The 21,268-nt window shown below is 43.2% G+C and overlaps 1 protein-coding gene across 1 annotated transcript; it reads left to right on the top strand.

Annotated features, from left to right (window-relative positions):
• The first annotated feature begins 12,105 nt into the window (after positions 1-12,105).
• Positions 12,106-16,747, top strand: LOC126754259 (protein sister of odd and bowel). Its single transcript, XM_050466275.1, has 2 exons — positions 12,106-15,457; positions 15,596-16,747. Exons 1-2 carry the CDS (start codon positions 13,629-13,631, stop codon positions 16,074-16,076), a joined length of 2,310 nt encoding a protein of 769 aa, XP_050322232.1. The 5' UTR covers positions 12,106-13,628; the 3' UTR covers positions 16,077-16,747.
• Positions 16,748-21,268: the final 4,521 nt, after the last annotated feature.

Genomic DNA, 21,268 nt, shown 5'->3' with positions numbered 1-21,268 from the left:
GTAGTATATCCACGGATACAGTGTGTGGCACGCAGCTAGCGGCAGGATATGGAAATTAAGTGTTGCAGCAACTTGTCCCAAATATATTTTGCGGCATGTAGTGGTGGAGAGCCGTATGGCCCGCGCATACATGTCCATCAAGCTGCCAGCCGCACCAGCAGCCGGCGCAGCGGTCCCGTGCATAGACCCAGGCATGCCGACAGACAGAGCGACAGGCTGGCCGACAGACAGGCAAGCAACAAGAAATTAGTAAAACTCATTTTGGATTTAGCCTCCGGGTTTAAACTTAATTCGGAAGCACAGCAGGAGGTTCTAAGTAAATAATGTGGCCTTTGAGTAATCTTTAGCGCTTAATTTGCATTTTATTGCCAACAAGCCAGCGCACCACAACATGTCAGCAACCCAAATGAAAGCAGCAGCACTAGCGGCGTCCTGGCCGGTTGGCTGGCTGTGGCAATGCCCCGCATGCGTTGTTGTTTTGTGCGCGAGGTCTGTTGTTGCGCATGCGCGTAAATTGATAAGGGAATAGATTTCGTACATTCAAAGGTTCATCCAATTAACACGCGATCTGTTACGCTTTTTTGTGGCCTGTGAGTATTCAGCTTAAATGGTAGCTTTAATTTGGAATTTACTAAAATTATGCATTTTGTTGAAGTTGAAAACAATTGCGCCACATGCCGCTCGAGATTTCCAAATTCAATAACTGGCAGGATATTGAGTTTTCATTGTTGAAGCTAAATCGTCTGGAAGAAAATTGATGTGCTTTCTGATTGCCAGGGAACTTGGAATTTGCAACTTTTAACAGTTTTTTAAAGACTTTGGCAAAATATCAAAAGTGTAATGAGACAAAGCTTTCAATGTAAAAAGTGGATCTTGGAAAAGTATGACAGCTTGTGACACATTAATTCTACAAAATATAAAAGTGCAGACAGCAGTTTCCAGTCTGGAAAAATAAATGAGAAACAGTTACTTATAATTATTGGGCCATTTCGTGAGATCACACGTGCACCAAACGTGTTTTTCAATAAATCGATTTTGACATTCGTTGTGTAGCTTGTGACGATGTCCAAGTCCATATTATCCAATTCGGGCCAGAAATATTCGGTTACCAATGAGCGGTAGGGATTTCCATTCACAGTAACGTGTCGGCCTTTATCATCACGAAAGAAGTACGGCCCAATGACGCCACCAGCCCATTAACCGCACAAAACCGAAACTGTTTCGGAATGCAAAGGTGACCCATGGAGTTCGTGTGGTTTGCTGCCAGACTAATAACGCATATTTTGCTTATTGACGAAACCATTCAGCCTGAAGTGAGCCTCATCGCTGAAAACGACGATTCTGGTGGTCAATTGGCTTCAGTTCTTGCGCCAATTCGATAAGGATGCTAGACAAGATTTTTTCCAAAATTCGCCACAACGACGTCACAGAGTTGCTCAACGCTTGAGAGAGCCTGATTCGGGTCTTCCTCAATTGATCCGCTGGCGGCTGCAATATTCTCGACACTACGGACCTTGCTTCGTTTCAGTGGCACCGGAATATTTTGTACTGCACTTGTATATATTTTAATAATTTCGACTCGTTGTTAGATCGTATATCTTTCCATGATGAAATGGCAATTCTTACTGAAGAAAAGTTTCTTTGGAGAAGTGTTGATGGTGGATAGACTAAAACGCTTCTACTTCTAGACAAAAGGGAGCTTAGTAACATCATAGGGGTTATCATAGGACCCCTGTCCTTAAGATACCACCTTCGGAAAGTGGAAAAAAATAAATTCGGCGGAATTCAAAGCATACGAGAAGGATTATGAGACGCTGGAACTTTATCTATGCGAATGCACAGCCTTAAGCCACGGCTCCCAATACTCGAACTTAAGGGACTTTGAGCAGTTACGGTGGAAAAAAATGAGAGTTTTACCAAATCTACTGAGTTACTGGACAAAGCTTAAATTGGCTACCACCTGGGAGCACAATGAGCCTGCTGATGACCTAAGTATGGCCACCTGCGACCCTGCGCTCCTGCGCTAATGCATTTCCCTCTTCAACCGCCCAACTGAGTAGATTTGGGAGAAACCAGATGTGTTCCTGTTTACAGATAATGGCAGAGGTGAGTAACAAGGGACCAGGGAGTCGATATTTCTGTAAGTAGTTTAGCAGGTCGAATAATTTTGTGATATTTTGAGTATTTTATTTTAATTCGGTAGCCATTTTCTCTAATTGAAAGACAATTTATTATTTCTCTGTACGTATTATTATCACATTTAATTAGGCAATCTGCTAAATACAGTGGCAGCGGCCTTTAGCTTTAATTCAATCATGCAATCAAGTGGAAACTAACCCACGCGGCATTCCGCAATTGAACTGAAGTGTAAATATCGCATTCCCAGCTGGTCAATTGAGCGTTTACCCACTCGGCCAATTGGCAGTAATTACATTGCGTTCGACACGTCTTCGCACGCTAGAAACAAGCACGAAAGCACGCAACCGTTGCATGGGAGCGCAGATTTTGACCTGAGACTTTTACCCCAGAATACCCAAATGTGTTTACAGTTTAAGGTACACGTCTGCCACGTCTCAACACTGCGAACGGAGACTACGTGTAAGTCTCTCTGCTGCCAAAGTGCCCCAAATTTTGAATCGACCTCAATAAACGCGGCGCAACTGCACTTTAGCGGCAAATCGCATTTCGCCGGCCGCCAAGCGTTGCATGAATGAATGAATGCGAAATGGAAATGCTCTTGTTTCTCACGTCATTCGTATGCGCATGCGCAGTCAACGCGATGCGACTGTCATTAGGCCAATCAAAGAAACGTTAAACTTTAAACGAACTCAATTGCAATTGCGTTGTTGCAACGGTTGCGCATGCGCTGGCTAAGGGAACGAATGGCAGTGTGCTACAACAACACTGCAACAGTTTGATGCCATTTGAATGTCAATAATTCGGCAGATGCTCAACGGGAATGCGGCAAATTGCCACAAATTTCGACGAGTGCAGTCAGTCACTGTGGCGCTGAGAAACTTTGGCGTTGCATGGCGTTGCTGATGGTTGTTGTTGCCACCTGAGAAATTGTTGGACATGCGGCGCAGTTTGGTGGATATATTAATTGCTTGACCGGTCAATCAGTGTGTCGGAGTGGGAATCGTCGAATCGTCAAAGTGGGACATGCGGAACTCATGAGTATGCAAATCGAAGTGGTTCCCACGGAAGCTGCCAACCGAACAACCAAATTGTTTTGCCATCACTGTACGAATGCTCATTTTTACGTACATATATATACATATGTATATGTGTGTACGTATGTGGCGAATCAGCCAATTTTCAATTTACATTGGCGGCAAATTTGTATAAAACCCAATAGCTTCAGGGTTAATGTCGGAAAAAAACGAAGGTGAACCCAATCTCAGTCAAATCAGCCGACAAAGAAACCAACGGCTTCGATCCGCGGCTCAGGCGCAATGACATTGTAAAATTCGAAATATCTTCATCGTCGAACGCACCACATCGGTCAATATGGGTATCATATTACCGCAATGTGACTGCTCAAAATCTGTCAAACACAATCATGGATAAAATCTTTCCGCCTGTCAAGTTAACCACCACTAATCCCACTAATGTCCGCAACATGCCGCTCTATGCGTGTTTACACGCTCCAACAAAGTGTTAATTCCACGCAGACAAGCAGCGAGACAATGACAATTCAAAGATCACAGCAACAATGCGATTTACAGCAGCCGCCGCGACAGCAATGCGGCAAGTAATGAGCACTCATAATTCCAAAAAATTCAAAAACTTAAAACAATTGCGCTAAGAAATGACTTTGGATTCAGTGTCTACAGCTGAGGGCGTGGAAATTAAGTGTCGGACATTGTTTTGAGTTCTTGTAAAAGGAGAAGATTAGCGCAACCAATCAGTGGAGCCACTCTTTGCCAATAATTCGATTTCCCGTGAAGAAATCTCGCTGTAAATTCTTGGTCCGTCAGCCGACTTATAATTAGACAAAAGTACTTTTTAGAGTGAGCAATACATATACATATGTATGTATGTACAGTCATGTTATCGGTGTGGCAATATCAATTAATCAATCAGTCTGGTTTGATTCTAAGAATAAATCATGAGACATCTCTGGGGTGCGCAATCTTATCACCTAAGCAGCCATGGCAAATGGTCAAAATTCTTATCTTGATGATCGTATTATTAATATTTCGCCTTTTGACAAACATATATTAGTATGGGCTGTTGTTATAAGGTATTTGGTTGTACAAAAATCGCAATTATTATTTTGTGTTAGGCCAGTTTAGGTTAGGTTATACCGACCCGCTGCCACGCCATACATAGATCTACTGATTCTTAGAAATGTCAGATGGACGTTCAGTTTAATTTGGGCTGAAGTTTTCGTCATTCGAGGATGGGGGCGTGTGCAGAAGTTCACGCAAGTGAGGAAAGTTCTCTTAGCGCCATTCACTTGGGAGTGGTCAGAAACGATTATTTTACATATGGCTCAAGCTGCTCTTAGACCAAGTATCCTCTGGATAGCAAAAAAAATAAATAAATAAATAAAACATGCCCAATGAAAAGAGGAGAACAGCCGCGCATGAGAGACCCCCTTTCGATGATGACTACTGCAAACGATTAAGAATTACGCAGACATGCACTTGCAATGTCGGGTCCATTGATTGGGGAAGTGCCGCTGCCCAGTTGGTTGATGTCTTCGAAAGAGTAAAGGCGTACATCACCGCCGTCCAAGAAATGCGATGGACGGGACAAGGACTGATACGAGTAGGTCCTTGTGGAATATACTGCAGTGGCCATATAAAGAAGAGCAAATTCGGTGTCGGATTCGTGGTGGGAGAGAGTCTCCGTTGCCAAGCCTTGGCATTCACCCCAGTGAAAGAACGTCCAGCCATAATCCGCATCAAAGCGAAGTTCATCAACATATCGCTGATTTGCGCCATGCTCGCGCTTGTCGACTTTAACGCCAGAATAGGCAAAGAAGTATATTTGGTACAATGGAGGTATATTCAGCTTCCATGATGAAACATCCCCAAATGGGAAGAGGCTGATCGACTTCGCCAGGGCACGAAATATGGCTATTTTTAATACTAGATTCCAGCATAGGAAAATTCATCATACTACCCGCGTGTCTCCGGATCGAAAAGCCACGAACCAGATCGATCATGTTGTGATAGACGGAAGTCCTAGCATTGACCTGGACCTCTACCTTGTTGTAGCGAAGATACACACGTCAACAAAACTCGGAGCTTACTTCGTTGAAAGGTTTGCCTGGTGCTGAGGATGGTGAACTGAGTAATTCGTGCTCGGTTTGTTACTTTATGTTGTGATATGCAGAACCAGCTTCACGAATCAACTATTTTCTGGGAGAAGCGAGGCACTATAAGTGTAGAACGCTTTGATGAAAAATGTGTTGAACATTTTTTTCAAGAATTCGGTTTTCATTTATAAAATTGCAATTAAAAGTATTTTTACTCCGATATGTATGCGCACATACATACATACATTTACGACAACAAGAATTGGCGCTGCCAGCATTCTTCCATTCCGTTCTTTTTGCGCCATTTGCTGGGCAATTCACGACTGAAGTATAAAAGACATTTGCTTTGGGAGGGCCATAAATACAAGCCTACGTAATTTTCGAGAAGCGAACGGTGGTGACTTCCTATCGGATCAGCGGCAATTACTATTCAATATCGGTGATTGCAAGTTCACTGCGTCGCTTACTGATAAGATTTCCGCAATTGCGGCGATAAACCCGAACACCTGAGTCACTTTGCGGCAAAAAATTAAAAAAAAGCCGTCAACTAATGAATGCTGTGTTTCCACCACTGCGCAGCCATTAGGCGGCGAACGACATACTAGGCGTACTGCCACACACACGCGCGCATATGTAAAGTTAGTAATGAAAAATTGAAAATATTGGCCGCCATTGACAGTGCCCGCGTCCACAAAGTATTGCCACGCTGGCAGCGAACAATGACTGCCACACCGCATGTACGGACTGTCAGGGAACATCAACACCGGCAACAGTACAAATGCGCTTGCAACATTGCAGAACTTTGCGACATTTTGCTGCATTGCTGAATGCTGCTGGCCGGTGGGGTGCGCCGGTGGTGCAGCCCAACAATTCTGGTTGAGTGTATCAACACCAAAATCGAATCGAAATCGTATACGCGCCATAAAATTTTATCGTCGATCGTGATCGTGTAATTTCAGCCCACGCATCAAATGGGTGCACAATGAGCGAGCGCACATGCATTGCTACAACGCGCCTGCGTTGCGCCGGAAAGCAGGATGAAGCCGAAGGTAAACACATCCTTGTGTGACAGATGACGCTGCTACAAATGCTGCCGCGGCTGATCGCTGTTGTGGCAGTTGTTGTGCCAATCGCAGCAAGCTCAAGACAACTTAGCAAGCCAATAATTCGTGGCTGGCAATGGGTGAGTTGTGGCGTGTAGGGCGGGGAGCCAATAATGAATGCCTAGTACGAGGGCAGGTATTTGCATCTGAACGAATCGCAAAGCGGAAACGGCACTGTTTCTGATGCTGTGTGATGATGTCGACGCAGAGGCAGTGTGTTGCTATCACATAAACACGCTAAAAATATTTAAAAACTTGAAAATTGTTAATGTCAGTATGCTGAATCAAGCTTCGGTGGCTTACAGAGTTGGCGTTTGTAAATTGCGATGCCATCTTAGTTGAGTTTTCGCGAAAATTCCGCGGTTTCCATAAAACCCTGTATGGCATCCCGTTCACAAGCATTTTGGTCCCACTGTTGAGACAATAACAGCCGCGCAAATGCCTCTTTGAAATCGATGGACCCATCGCTGGGACAGCTGGACAGTATGTCAACATGACTGCGACAATAAAGCAATGGCCAAACGACCGGCCCATATGAGCAATGAGCATGAGGTGCAATGAGCGCAATAACTTCATATGCAGCTCGGCGCATACCGCCTCACCTAGCCCTCCCTCCCAGCCTAGAAGCGCGCGCACTGATCGTCACAGTTGTACGTGCAACGTTTCGAGATTCAGATTATGCAAGTCGCTTTGAAGCTGGCCGCCAGCTGCATGCCGCATGCGTTTATGCACATAAATAATGCCACAAATCGCACAAATATGCAACAACTGTGCAGAGGCCTTGTGGCGGCATTCATGAGAATGCAGCAGTGGCCCAAGCCTGCTTCGCACAGCCAACATTAGAATAGGCAAGCAGGCAGACGTTGAAGGGCGTTGGGTGTGGGCCGGGTGAGGTGCGTGGACCAATGTTTAGGGCAGAGTGTGGCATAATTACGCATTTAAAATAGCGCGTGCACTTGAATGACATGAGCTTCGACGCTGTTGTGCTTATGTAAGCACGGTTATGGTTGCTTTTTGCACGGCGATAATGAAATTGTCGGCTCGCAAGTGCGGCACAATGGAATGTGGCCAGCGATCCTACGCGCTATGCTGGAGCGTATGTGTGTTTGTAGGATATATGTAAACATATATATGTAAGTGTCTGTCCTGTGCTGGCACATGGTATTTAATGCGCGCCTGTCGAAGCCAAAATGACCGCGTGCAATGCTAACTCAGCTAACGAGCCAGTGATGTTCGGTCATGCCAATACACGCGCCATCGTCCGTCCAACTATCGACAGCCACATCTTGCAGCCGCGCTTGAGCGATTCACAAGCGCGCACACTGGCTGCTGTCGAAGCGCGGATCATCACTCGCGCCAACACAGGCATCCAGAGGTAGTCACAGCTCCAGCGCGGCACTGCGCCGCAGCCTGGCTGAACTCAGCGCAAGCCATCGCAGCTTCTCCGTTTATGGAAGTTCAGTTCGTTTGGGTTAATCAAGCGAAACGAGCGAATGACATGTTTGCGCTGCATTAATCAAAATAATATCTGTATAAGCGGTGGAAAACGCTTAAGCGCAAACTTTTAGAGCAAAATTGCAATTTAATGCTGAAATAAATTGTGGAAATGCTGCACGAATGCCAATGCTACTACCACAACTACACACACACACACATCTTCATAGGCGACGCAGAAAGCAGTGGGCAGGCAGATAGGCACATAGACAGACAGATGGACAGACGGACAGACGGACGCATCGTCGATTGGCATACCGACAGCGTTATGAGTAGACAACTGTTGCGCTGGACGTGCAAGCGCTTATGCAAGCCAACCTGCAAGTCAACCAGTCGGTCAGCGGACCTGATAGGCAGCTTCTTCCTCGATCTCAGCGCATTTGATTGCGCCGCCGTTTATCACATGAAAACGAAATGAAACCGCGTCCGTAAATAAGAAAGCCTAAAAATGCCAACCAATTGCTGGAATCAAAAGTAAAATTATGAAAGAATGCCAAAACTTGGAGCGGCGTTTCGCGAAATGAAATTAAGTTGAATTGCAGTCCAACCGATTACCGACTACCGACAGCCACTGGTTACTCCGGCCGCTTGAGCGCTTGCCTGCAATTAAAAGTTGATTTTGACTTTATAACCGTAATAAGTGTGCGCACGCAATCCATTTACATATGCGCATGCGTATAATGATCCAAATAAGTTATTAACGCGTTCGCCAAATTACAACTTTTAGTGAATTAAGGATGATAAGAGGAATTGAATCAAATTCGGAGAAATTTATACACACTCATTTCGGAGATCGTAAAAAACGTTGGCAAAGTCTCCAGTAAAAATATAAATACATACCTACATACTATATGTATATGTAAGGGCTAGATACTTTAAGATAAGAGGAAAGGCACTGGACTCGATGGACCATAGTTTTGAAGTGTAGGAAGCCAAAAAGGACGGGTCAAGGTCAGATTAACTTCGAAGCCGTAGATAACTTCGTCTATCTTGGAACCAGCATCAACACCAACAACAACATCATTCTTGAAAATCAGCGCAGAATCGCTCTTACCAAAAGGTGCTACTTTGTGCTACGTAGGCAATTGAAAAGTAAAGTCCTCTCTCGACGAACAAAGACCAAACTCTACAAGATTCTCATCATTCCTGTCCTGCTATATGGTGCAGCGGCATGGACGATGACAACATCTGATGAGTCGGGCTTAGGAGTGTTCGAGAGAAAGGTTTTGCGGAAGATTTATGGTCCTTTGCTAATTGTTTACGGCGAGTACTTTAGTCGACGGAACGATGAGTTGTATGAGATATACGGCGACATTGACATTGTTCAGCGAATCAAGATATAGAGGCTGCGCTGGCTAGGTCATCTTGCTCGAATGAAAGAGAACACTCCAGCTTTGATGGTTTTCGATTCACTACCCGCCAGTGGAGAGAAGGGGGAAGACCTTCACTCCGTTGGAGAGATCAAGGGTAGAAAGACCTGACTGCACTTAGTAAGTCGAATTGGCGCCAAATAGCGAAAAGATGAAATGACTGGTACGCTCGTGTTAGGTTAGATTTATATGAACACCATTCCACATCGTTCAGTTTATATGGCAGCTATTTACCTATGTAATAGTGGTCCAATATTAGCGGTAACATCAAAAGAGTAGCTTCTTGGAGAGAAAAGGACGTGAGACGAATTTCAGTTCGATATCTCTCAAACTTAGGGACTAGTTATCTTAAATACAGATGGGCAGATGGAGAGACGGACAGAGAGAATGGCATTGCTAAATCAACTCAGGTCATCATGCTGATTATTTACATACAATCGTTTATGGTCTTCGACGTTATACATATATCTCGTAATATTTCAAATGTCATAAATGCGCATATCGTAAAAGTATTAAGTAATGTGGGCTCAAACTGATCGTGGTCTATAATGGAAATCACGGTATACCCATATTAACAATAATTTCAACACGCCATAAAACTTAAAAGTACTTTCGGCTCAAGAAGGTTTTTGCCATAAAAGAGATACGAAAAACTTCTACAAATATTTAGATAAGGTTAGAAGCCTTTTGTGAGGACATAGAAAAGAAGAACTCCTGTGTTCGAACAATAAATGAGTAAAACGCTTGGTAGCCAGTACAAATTTGCACACGCGTTTAATTTTCATTCTCGCCAGATCGGTGGGAGGTCAGAAGGTATGCGCTCCCAAGCTTTTATCGCCATTCTGCTATCTGAGTGGATGGTCACTTCTCTGAAGGAAGCTGCACTCTGGAGCATTAAATCAGCTGCTACCTTAATGGCTCCAATCGCGGCCTGCAAGACACTGCAATAGTCAGGAAATTTGAAGCTGGAGTTGATAGAGAGCTCCTGACAGTACACCACTCCCCCAACCTTACCCCCAAGCCTTGCCCTTTTCCTCCCACTTCCTTCCACGACTCCCTGGCCAGTATATGAGTAGAAAAGAAGCCGCCAGAATTCGGTTTGACGACTCCATGATTCAAGTGATCCGCTATCAAGTTAAAGTGAGTGAGGATTTCTGAGTGTTCAGACAAGTGTTCTTTTGGGAACCAAGACTCCTTTAGTCTGATGGCAACTTTCGCAGCCATACACATTCCGGGATATCCACGAGCAATATGTCCAAGAGACGTTAAATGTCATGGTTGGAGTGGCCTTTAGTGCCCGTTAAACGCTCTCGAGTTTCTTTGCAAGTGTGGTTTCCATAGAACTCCATAGAACATAATGGGCTTGACAATGGTGTCGTTGAGCCAGAGAACCGCTTTCCTGAAGAGACCCCGGCTTTTGCCAATGGCTCGTCTACAGCTGTACAAGGCAATCGATGCCTTTTTTGCTCTTTCTGCGGTATCCGGCTTCCATGAAAGCTTCCTATCCAGGATGATCCCTAGATATTTCACTGTATCTGTTGGTTGCAGACGGATGTCTCCCATTTGCCGTCTACAAAAGTAAATAGCCACATCACAAATAGTTTGTTGTAAAACTTTTGTTCAATGTTTCCATAAAAATGTACTTCCACAAGAACTTTAAGCTTAAGACCCTATAATATCGAGTATAAAATCTAAAGAAACATATCTATGTTCGTGCCGATCTGCGCGAAAAAATCAAGGAAGTATGTTTTCAACGGATGCATTAATATGCCGGTTCAGCTAAAGAAATTGAAAACACATGCTAGCATAGTTCGTCGAAATAACGAACAAAGTTTCTTTCGTGGCGAACAAAAGCTTCCTAATTTCTTTTATAGATTTATAACATTCACCCAAATCTCATGTTAGGCCTTTATTCCAAGGTGTTATTTTATCATTAATTTCATTATATTACAAACATACACCCATTTGTACATGTGTATATAAATATTTATAAGCTTTTGTCTTCTCATTTGAATATCAAGAGAATTCGATCGTCGTTGCTGGTTTGTTGTGTATAAATAACTACACCCACGCGAGTTTACAACTCGTTTGGATTCCCATTGATCGCTACATTAATGCCTGGATTTCGCCACTCAGCCAGCCAGCCAGCCAACGAACGAACCACCCATTAAGCGGCGGCAAACGTGTGTTGGCCATCAGTTAACTCCGGTCCAAGCTAACTCGTTCTGCGGGTTGTAACTATTCAATCTCAACGCGCCTTAACATTTGCCGGAGCCAAAAGCGTTTGAGAGCGCAAACCCGTTAAGAGGCAACAAAAGAAAAAGATCGCAAAGAAACTGGTTATACATTTGTGTACGAGTGGAAGCGTATGCGCCGTGTGTGAGCGTGAGCGCGGCAAGCGTGTATGAACGAGCAATTCAATACCCACACATGCAAAGGCAAGCAAACACCAACACCTTGACTAGGTGAAATCGCGCGCTCTTTAGACGAATGTTTCGACTCAGTTTGGCATCACACACACACACGCGTTTGCACTTACACAAGCGCGCACATACAGCGCTGTCGATCGTTGGTGTATAAGTCTTTTATTTATTTATGTTTATGTATGCGCGCGTCGGCATAGGTGTGCGACGTTTCACTACAGTACGTGCGCTGGCGTTTGTATGGGTGCTAAGGTGAGTGCGCTGAGTAAATGAGTGAGTAGCGAGGCGCATTGCCTCGGCTGGCAGGTTTGTCTACGTTGCATGTGTGTGTGTGTGTGCGCTTGCTTGTGCAGCGCGCCGGTTTTGATTTCTCTGCTTGTTGCACAGGAGGTCCGCGTCAAACCAGCGACGCAATGGACTTTTAGTTGTTCCGTGGACTTGCCCAACATTGTGCGCGCCTCAACGCGAAGCCACATTACGCGCACGTCATACACTACTTACTCATCACTTCTAAAAGCACTGCGCAGCGACAGCGTTGCAGCTGTTTCTCTTTTTGTATTTGTTTTTGTTTTGTGCGCGTGTTTTATTATATATATAATTTTTTTTTGAGATAGCGTTCTCGATAATTTTGCATTCGGTAGTGAACGCGTCTCATCGCAAGAAGGCAGTGTCGACAGTCGTCAGCCGCACAGCGTCAAAGCGTCACAGTTGTAACAAAAGCAACAATTAACCACCTTTCAAGGTGTTTGCGACTGTGTGAGCGGGAAGGTGGATCGAAAAGAAAGTACTGTTTAACAACAACAACAAAAAGTAAAAAAAAATATAGCGTTCTGCTGAAAACATTTCGTTAGCAATTGCATAAGACAAATTACTTGCGTTATTTGTGTTTTTGTTGTATTTGCTTATTTGCTTTGAACTGCTTAAATTGTGTGTTGTTGACGCAGCTCGTGGCTCGTGTTAATTACACACATTGGAAACACGCGCTCAAGTGCCTAAACCAACAAAGTGCGTGTGGTCCGCAACGTCGCTTGTTGCGCTCGTGCCGCGCTTGTCATTCGACGGGAGAAACAGTTTGCGCCCAAGTGCCAGTTAATTGCCGACGCGGCGCCGCCTCACCAGCCGCACTATTAGTCCAAGCCGCCACATCAAGCTTGTTAGCGCGCCACCAGGATTTTTACGTGTGATCTATTGACGTTTCAGTTGCGGCAGTGCGAAACCGCAAACGCCAATCATCTCAGTGACCACAAGGCTGGGCAGCGATTGGAGGCGCAAACGCAGATGCAGCTGGTGAAAAGTAGGAAGTAAAAATATAGATAATTGTTTCGAAGACAACAAAAAATATTGGCACATACATTACAACAACAACAAGCGGTTTCCAGCGCACAACCTTCTTGTTGTTGCCGATCAATTTGTTTGCTAATATGCCAGCGGTTTTTGCTTGCCTTTAGCGCTGCGCTTGCAATAGTGTCTCGCTACGTTCTTGTTGTTTTTGTACGAACGTCAAATTCGATTTTTATGACTTTTTGAGCGCGTGACTAAGCGGTGATTTATGGTGGCGTGTTGTTTTTAATATTCATACACTCGCCGTGGCATCCACAAGCGAACGCAGCAGCATGCCAGTGGAGGAGTAATACGAAGAAGAAGAAGACGAAGAAGCAAAAGAGCAACAGCACCAACAACAGCACAACCATCCTCTCCACCTAACTTTAACGGCTAAAAGAACGTAGCGCTAGTGGTAAAAGTCATATTAACAATAAACACAACAACAAACACGAAAAAAACAACAACTACTGCAGCAGCTATCACAGCAACTGCCACATCATCGATAGCCACTAGCAAGCTGGTCGTTAGTTTGCGTAGGTGCGCTTGCGCAGCAACTGGCAATCACTAAGCAGCCACGGAGACAGGCAGCCAGCGAGTTAGCCAAGAGTTTGCTGCATATTGGGCGATATCCTGCTGCGCGTGCGCGATGGACTCCTCCACAAGCCCCAATGCCGCTGGCAACAGTGTGCAACAACAACAACTACAAAACCGTGTTAAACAGCAACTGCATATGAAGCAGCAGCAGCAGCAACAGCAACAACAACATGCACAGCTGAGACAGCAGTCACAACAGCAATCACAGGCACAGCTAAGCATGCAACAGGGTCAGCAACAGAAATTACCACAACAACAACAATTGCAGAAGTTTAAACAGCAAATGCAAACACAGCGCCTACAGCAGCAACAACAACAACAACATGCGCAATCACAACAGCGACATGTGCATGTGCAATCATCAACGGTACAATTTCCAGCTGCAACAACAAGAACAACGAATGCTGCCGCCACAACCGCTGCCTTGACCACTTTGATTAAGGAGGAACTGTGCGCCGCCGAGCTGCATGCCACTTCCGTTGCAGCGGCACTTGAGCAGCAGCAGCAACAACAGAGCAACAGCAACAAGAATGCGCACAGCGCCAATAACACCAACAATAATAGCATTGCCGCTAGCAGCACACATGGCCAGAAAACGAACTCTGCGCCGAACTGCTCCACCTCCGCAACGATTTCTTCCCCAACCGTGGCGGCCTTGGCATTGGCGTTGGCAAAGGATGCAAATGGCGTCGGCAGCGAACCGCAGCTGCAGAGCAATCACGGCCTCAGCATGAGCACACCATCCCCCCAACAAGCGTCAACGCTGCCGTTGAGTAAATGCGATAGCGGCAACAATGGTGGCAACCAGAACAACAACAATGTCAATAACAGCGCCAACAACAGCAGCGCATCAACGCTGGCAAATGTCTCAACTACGAATGACCTCGCCGCCGCGGCCGCAGTAGTGCTCTCCTTACAGGGCACCATGGTCAGCAGCCTACAGCAGGCCGCGCTGCTACCCGTCAATTCACCTGCTGCAGCGGCGCTCAATCTGCAAGCGCTGGAGTCGTACTTGGCGCTGCAGCGCATCACCGGCAAATCGGATGTCTTCCGCTTCAATACCATAACCACCAACAACAACAACAGTAGCAGCGATGGAAGTGGCGATGGCGACACAAGTGCCAGCTGCGCCACCACTGGCATCGGTGCAGAAGAAACCAGCAACAACAACTATAGCTTAACAACAACGGTAACCACTGCAACGCAAGCGCAACAACAACAGCAACAAGAGCTACAAGCTGTGGACACAGCCAACCTATGCCTTGAGGCGTCCAAAACGCAACGCAACACCAACACGGCAAATGCTATACAGACGCTGTTGCAAAGTGCGGGCGCCACCGGCACTGACCTCTCCACCAGTGACCTCGGCGATTGTGACCTGCCGTTGCTGGACGGCGAGGAGGGACTGTCGTTTGAGGCTGCTGAACTCGAGAGTAGCTACAACAACTTCATATTCAACACCAATGCGTTCAACTGCCTTAACCAGCAGCAACAACAACAGCAGCAGCTGAACACACAGCACCAACAACAGCAATCCCTATCGGCTGAGATCGAATCGATTTCATCATTGCAAGCCACCATGTTCCAAGACAAGCTGAACCATCAACAGCTGGTCATAAATGAAGGTGCCGCAGCCAGCGCTCTGAATGAGGCGAGCGCCCTCAATGCTGGCAGTGGCAGTGCGGGCGGTACGGCTGTTGCTGCCGCCGCTGCCAATTCACAGCGCGCCAAAAAGCAGTTCATTTGCAAATTCTGTAATCGCCAGTTCACTAAGTCCTACAATCTACTCATACACGAGCGCACGCACACCGACGAACGACCCTACTCGTGCGATATCTGCGGCAAAGCATTCCGTCGGCAAGATCACCTCAGAGATCACAGGTAGGCAGAGTTCTGCGTTTAATGACCTAAACTATTAAGTTTCGTATATTTATTTAAACTTTTTCGTTATGTAATAACCACACTTTCGGCATAACAATTGCAATTTCTATATCTTTCACCCTTATTCTCACCGCTCAGATACATTCACTCAAAGGAGAAGCCCTTCAAGTGCGCTGAGTGCGGCAAAGGCTTCTGCCAATCGCGCACCCTCGCTGTACATAAGATTCTACACATGGAGGAGTCGCCACACAAATGCCCAGTCTGCAATCGTTCCTTCAATCAGCGTTCGAACCTAAAGACTCATCTACTCACGCACACCGATATCAAGCCGTACAACTGCAGTTCCTGCGGTAAGGTCTTCCGACGTAACTGCGATTTACGGCGCCACAGTCTAACACATAACCTCGCCGGCATGACAGGCAGCGGCTTGGGACCCGGCAACGAGCATCTACTCTCACTACCCGTCAGCGTTGCGGACATTTTCCACACCACCACTGGCGGCAACGGCGGTTCCATATCGGCGTCACGTAATTTGGATGCGAAGACGGTCACACTGTTGCCCGCTTGCACCAAAGTCGGTAATACGTCGTCCATAGATCTGATCGCGGTGACTGATTAAGTGATAAGGTGCTCAAGCAAGGGGAGCACAAAACATTTGGCCTTATATTTGTGATCTACACTATATACTACGCAGGACTCTGGTTCATTTACATTAAATAGTGGGTGTGAGAAGCTGGAAAACAGTTCTAAGTGCACTTGTACCCGAGTGGACATTTTGATTTGCATTTAACTTGCATAGTTTCTTTAAGCATATTTTTCGCGTACTCACTTATTGATATATATATATATTCTGGATATTAATAGCTTAACTTTAAGTCTTTTGCGATTATTAGGCTTCCAAACAATCTTATCGTTCCAAACGTTCGACACATTAGGCTAGTGCAAATAGGTGTGCGCTCTCAGCAGCGCTTCACATATGACAATACACACACACTTAGACATATATTATATATACTTATACTTGCAAAGGCATAACTAAAATGAACTTAGCATAGCGTCCATATACATTAAGTAACTAGAAAAGTAAGTTTAAGTTTCATTTTTTTTATTTTTCGCTTTCGTCTCTAAGGATATCGCAAATACTACTCACACATACATACAAAAAAACACATAAATAAATATGTTTAGTATTTTGGTATAAGTATTCCGGAATTTACTATCTGTGAAGTTGCATTATCTGTCCGATTTCGTGTATTTGAATAAAAATCTAACTTCACACATTGACTTGAACGCCCTTGAATTTTCATTTACTCATTTTGTTTTCTCGTTTCTATTCGTGCCTATATACATACACATATATGTATATACAAACATAGGTGTGCTCGCAGTATATAAATAACTACCTTTTTTAATGGGGCAGTAAGTATGGGTTCGCATTAATATCTATAGATTACACCAACATGCCGACAGATACACACACACACATGTGTATATATACATACATGTATAAAATTAAATATATATATATATATATATATATATATATATGTACATATATGTATGTATGTATATATTTTGGTTTAGCTGCTTGAATGCCTGCGCTTATCAGTTGGCGGGCGAGCGAATGAGTTGATTTAGATATGCCGACAAACTGTTTGACATTCGGCGGTAAACAATAGTTTCTACTAGCATTTACGCTGAAACTTGTCGTGTTTATGGGAATATTTTCCAGCACTCGATTAGCTATTTGCTTTCGTTTACTAAACACAAATAAATATTTACGAAGATTAAAAGGAAATTAGTTGCGGTGAAAAGCACCGCATACTCGTCTGCGTGTTTGTGTGATTGTAAATCAACGGCGTGTGTGTTACCACCAATAGCTTCGGCTTAATTATATGAGTGTAATAGGTATATGAATTTATAGAACTATCAAGTCGTAGCTGTAAATTCCATGCAAAGCAATTTAGTTTATAACTTTTCAATTCTTTAACCCTTGTGTTGTCGAGGTGCCGAAATAGTGCTCTGCAGTAAGTTTGAGGATGGCTGAGTGAAGGAAAATGATTTCAACACATTTTTATGAAGGTAGCCAAAAAAAAATAGCCAGAGCTTTCTGTATTAAAACGAATTTTTTTTCTTTAATAACTTCATATTTCAACTAAATTGTATTATATCTTTTCTGTTTGGTGACATAAAGTTAGAGTTGTATTGATTTTTATTTGATAATATTATTTAACAGATACTGTGGGATGATTAAGTCGAAGAGACTGATCGAAAATACGTACTATACTCGGTCAGTTGGCAATATAAAATTTTCAGAAAGAGAGATCATCAATCTTTCCGGTTCGAATAAACACTCTGTAGATTCCAGTAAATGAACTAATTCGAATACTTTAACTTAGATGAAGATTCTATTAATTTACAAACGAACTGAACATGAAACATGCATAAAGATATCTGACAGAAACCCAAGGAACACATTGTTTCTATCCAAAACGTTGTAAGGGATTACATGGATTTCACGTCTTCAACAAATAATATTCTCTTATTTAATTCTACAATATCTCTAGAATATTGTCCTAAATTCTTATCTTGAACCGAGTTTTAGAGATACAGCTTTGAAAAGATGCGTGCTCGAGGTCAGATATATAGTCATATAGCTGAGTATAGGTATATACAGTTAGAGGGCCGAAAAAAGCAAATTTTCCAGAATTTTTTTCTGAGTAAAGATTTAAGTTAATTGATCCAAAAATTTATTATAATATTATGAAGTCTTTTAATTGTATTTTAAGGCTAAGATTTAGTCAAAATATTTATTTTGAAAAGAACTACAGCTGATCTCCGAGAGCTCCTCTCAAAATAGAAGTTTTGCGGTGACCACTATGTCTCTGAGCTGGATGCTCTGAAATTAAAAAAACTATACAGATTTCGCTTAAGTAACCTTAAAGCTAGTAATTAATCGATAATAAGCAAAATACAATTTTTTGACGAAAAGGCGGTTTCTAAAAAAACTGATTTTTGACCAAAGTTTGCGACTTAAATTGTTTGTATAAAAAGAAATATTTATTGAAAATAAATAAATCTTCGATTAGTCATTAAAAAATATATTTAACAAGCTCGTGTTAAAATTTGAGACTAATCGTTTTAGCCGTTTTCGAGCAATGTTGGTCACCGACTTTGAAAACACCACTTTGAAAAAAAGCGCTCTGTGACTCCGGCTTTGTACTTTTTCCAAGCACTCTGAAACGCCTTTACAAATTTGCATGTAACTTCGAAAATATTTACCGGAATGATTTGAAATTTTCTGTAAGTGTCCTTAAATATATGCACATTCAAAAAATAGAATTGAAGAAAATCGTTTTTTTTTTAATTATAACTGTATATAACCCCTAAAATCTTTAAACGCGTTTTCTGGAAAATGTTTCGAGATATAATTACGAAGTTTTGATGAAGAATTTTTTTTTCACTTACAGCGATAAAAAAAAGTTTGGAAATTTTCATAAAAATTTGCATTTTTTGTAAAAAATCTTTCACTTTTTTGTTTTTTTTTTCTCTAATACCTTGCTTCTGGTATTAACAAAAGCACATGTTTATTTTTTCATTTTACTTTTGATAATCCTGTAAGAAGTTCTGCTGTCAACACGGTGGGATCTTTTTTCCGAGGGACCGCCGGAAATGACGTTGTAATATCCCAGTTTTGAATATTTTCCGTTGAAAATTTCATCAAATCTTTGCAAAACCTTTTAAATAATAAAAAGTTTGAATAAAATATTTAATTTTGTTTACGAAAAAAATATTGAATTTGGCTCGACGAAACCCACACAACCCCTAAATCGGAATATAGCTACCTCATTAGCCAAGTATGATTTTCTATTGGTTCATTTCATAGAACAACATGTTAAGATATGTGAGATTCTGATTTTTTCTTTCAGCACAGTGTAGTTAGTTTAGTACCAAAATAGCACAAATCGGTCCTTCCACTTCCCATTTTTATAATTTGTACTGTATGTTTAACTTTGCGTTCTCTATAGGACTTTATTGTTGTTGTAGCTACAAAAGGTATTTGCAAAATTGTGCTGAGGAACATTGTCAAGTTGACACACCTTGACTAAATAAAAATTCAGTTCCAATCTGGTTTTCTACATCCGACTGCCATTGATTTCCGGGGTCATACTTTGAGTTAGACAATTTTTACAAACCTCTTAATTTTTTGAATTTACGAGATTAGTATTTTGTTTCGCGTGTATTTAAGGCCTTTACTTAGTTATAAAGCAAATCCCAAAAAATCGCTTAGAACACACTAAGCTCATAGAAAAGTGCTCAGTAATCGCTAAAAATAAGCAACATTATTGCATTCTTTATTCTTTGATATTCATTGCTCGCAACTTCTTTAATTATTTTGCCTGAGAATGAAAGCTATTTTACATTAATCCCTAAGATGACACACTACAATAACTTTCGACTTAACCAATAAATTTCCAAGAACCCATAGTTTTTATTACCCTTAAATTCGCATAAATCCCAAAAATTCCAAGGAAACACAGCTTGCCTCGAAGCTTAGACGCACAAGAGACATTTGATGTCGATATTTATAATATGTACTTAGAGGCAATGTCAACACTTAAAACTCAATTAACGCAATCTCATTAGCCACCAACGGAATGAAGGTGAAATCTCCACCAAACATACCAACCTAATACATCAGTTACCCACATGAAGTTGAATATGACTATAAACACGCATAAAACTATTTGTGGGGGCGCTGAAGATCAAAGGTGTCGTGCCACCAACGAGGGGGCGGTCGGAGAGCCATAAGGAAATGGTGCAATTGGGAATTTATTGGTTATGTTGATCCACTTCAGCACACGTCTCATTCATATCTCTTTTATCAGATTAGCCGCCATCACCTATAATTTGCCACGACTGAGGCGACTGCGCCGTCGCTGTACGAAACGCTGCCAACGTCGCCGTTTACGCTGTAATTTCCGACAACGGCGATCTTGTCTATATGACATTAATGACAAATTGGCGGCACAAATGCCTTTGAAGTTTGATTGTTCAGCACCTAATCAAACGGGCTGCTTGTTTGCTTACCGATATGCCGCGCAGCACCGCCGCAACCCGTTTACCCCGCTCAGCCGTACAACTAGGCGACTTGCCGCACCTACCTACACCGTCGAAAGCGAAAGCAGCGCAGTTGCTGGCGCTGCCTAGAGCCAGAGCATACAAATTACATTGGTAAGGGCGCGCGCGTGTGTATGTCAGGCGTTGCAGCGCCGTGCGTGTGTCACTCGGTCGTCATGTGTCAATTACAATTGACATTTGCCGGTGACAGCGGTTAACGCGTTGCCCAAACACCAGCGCCGCGGCGGTTTTTTGTTGGCTGGCATTGGTGTTATCAACGCTCGCGGGCAATAATCGGGCGAGATAAGCTGCCGCGCTATCTTATTAGCGCTTGTTTAATGCTTGCGCTTAGTACGGTTGTTGTTGCTGTTGCCGTTTCGGGTCTTTTTTTCAGTTCGCTATTTATAATGTAGATATTCGCTTTGCCTTTGTCGTCGGGCTGTTGCAATTGCTGTCATTGGATTGTTTACATTTGCGCGTGCAATAAAACGCCACATCAGATCGCTTTAGCCGCCGCAATGACTGTTGTTGTCATTTCTTGTTTCCACAGCACAGCTGAAGGCCGTAGTGTTGCCACCTGGTTTTATTATAGTCTCACAACTAATTAGGTATATGGGATGAGTGCTACTTTATTTCCAGGATGTTGGGTTCGTTGCCTAAAATAGATATATTTTAGTTATATGAGTTTAC

Source organism: Bactrocera neohumeralis, chromosome 3, assembly GCF_024586455.1.
Source record: "Bactrocera neohumeralis isolate Rockhampton chromosome 3, APGP_CSIRO_Bneo_wtdbg2-racon-allhic-juicebox.fasta_v2, whole genome shotgun sequence".
Classification (NCBI taxonomy): Eukaryota; Metazoa; Arthropoda; class Insecta; order Diptera; family Tephritidae; genus Bactrocera; species Bactrocera neohumeralis.
The sequence above is the reverse complement of the archived record's forward strand: the minus strand, read 5'-3'. Positions and strand labels throughout refer to the sequence as shown.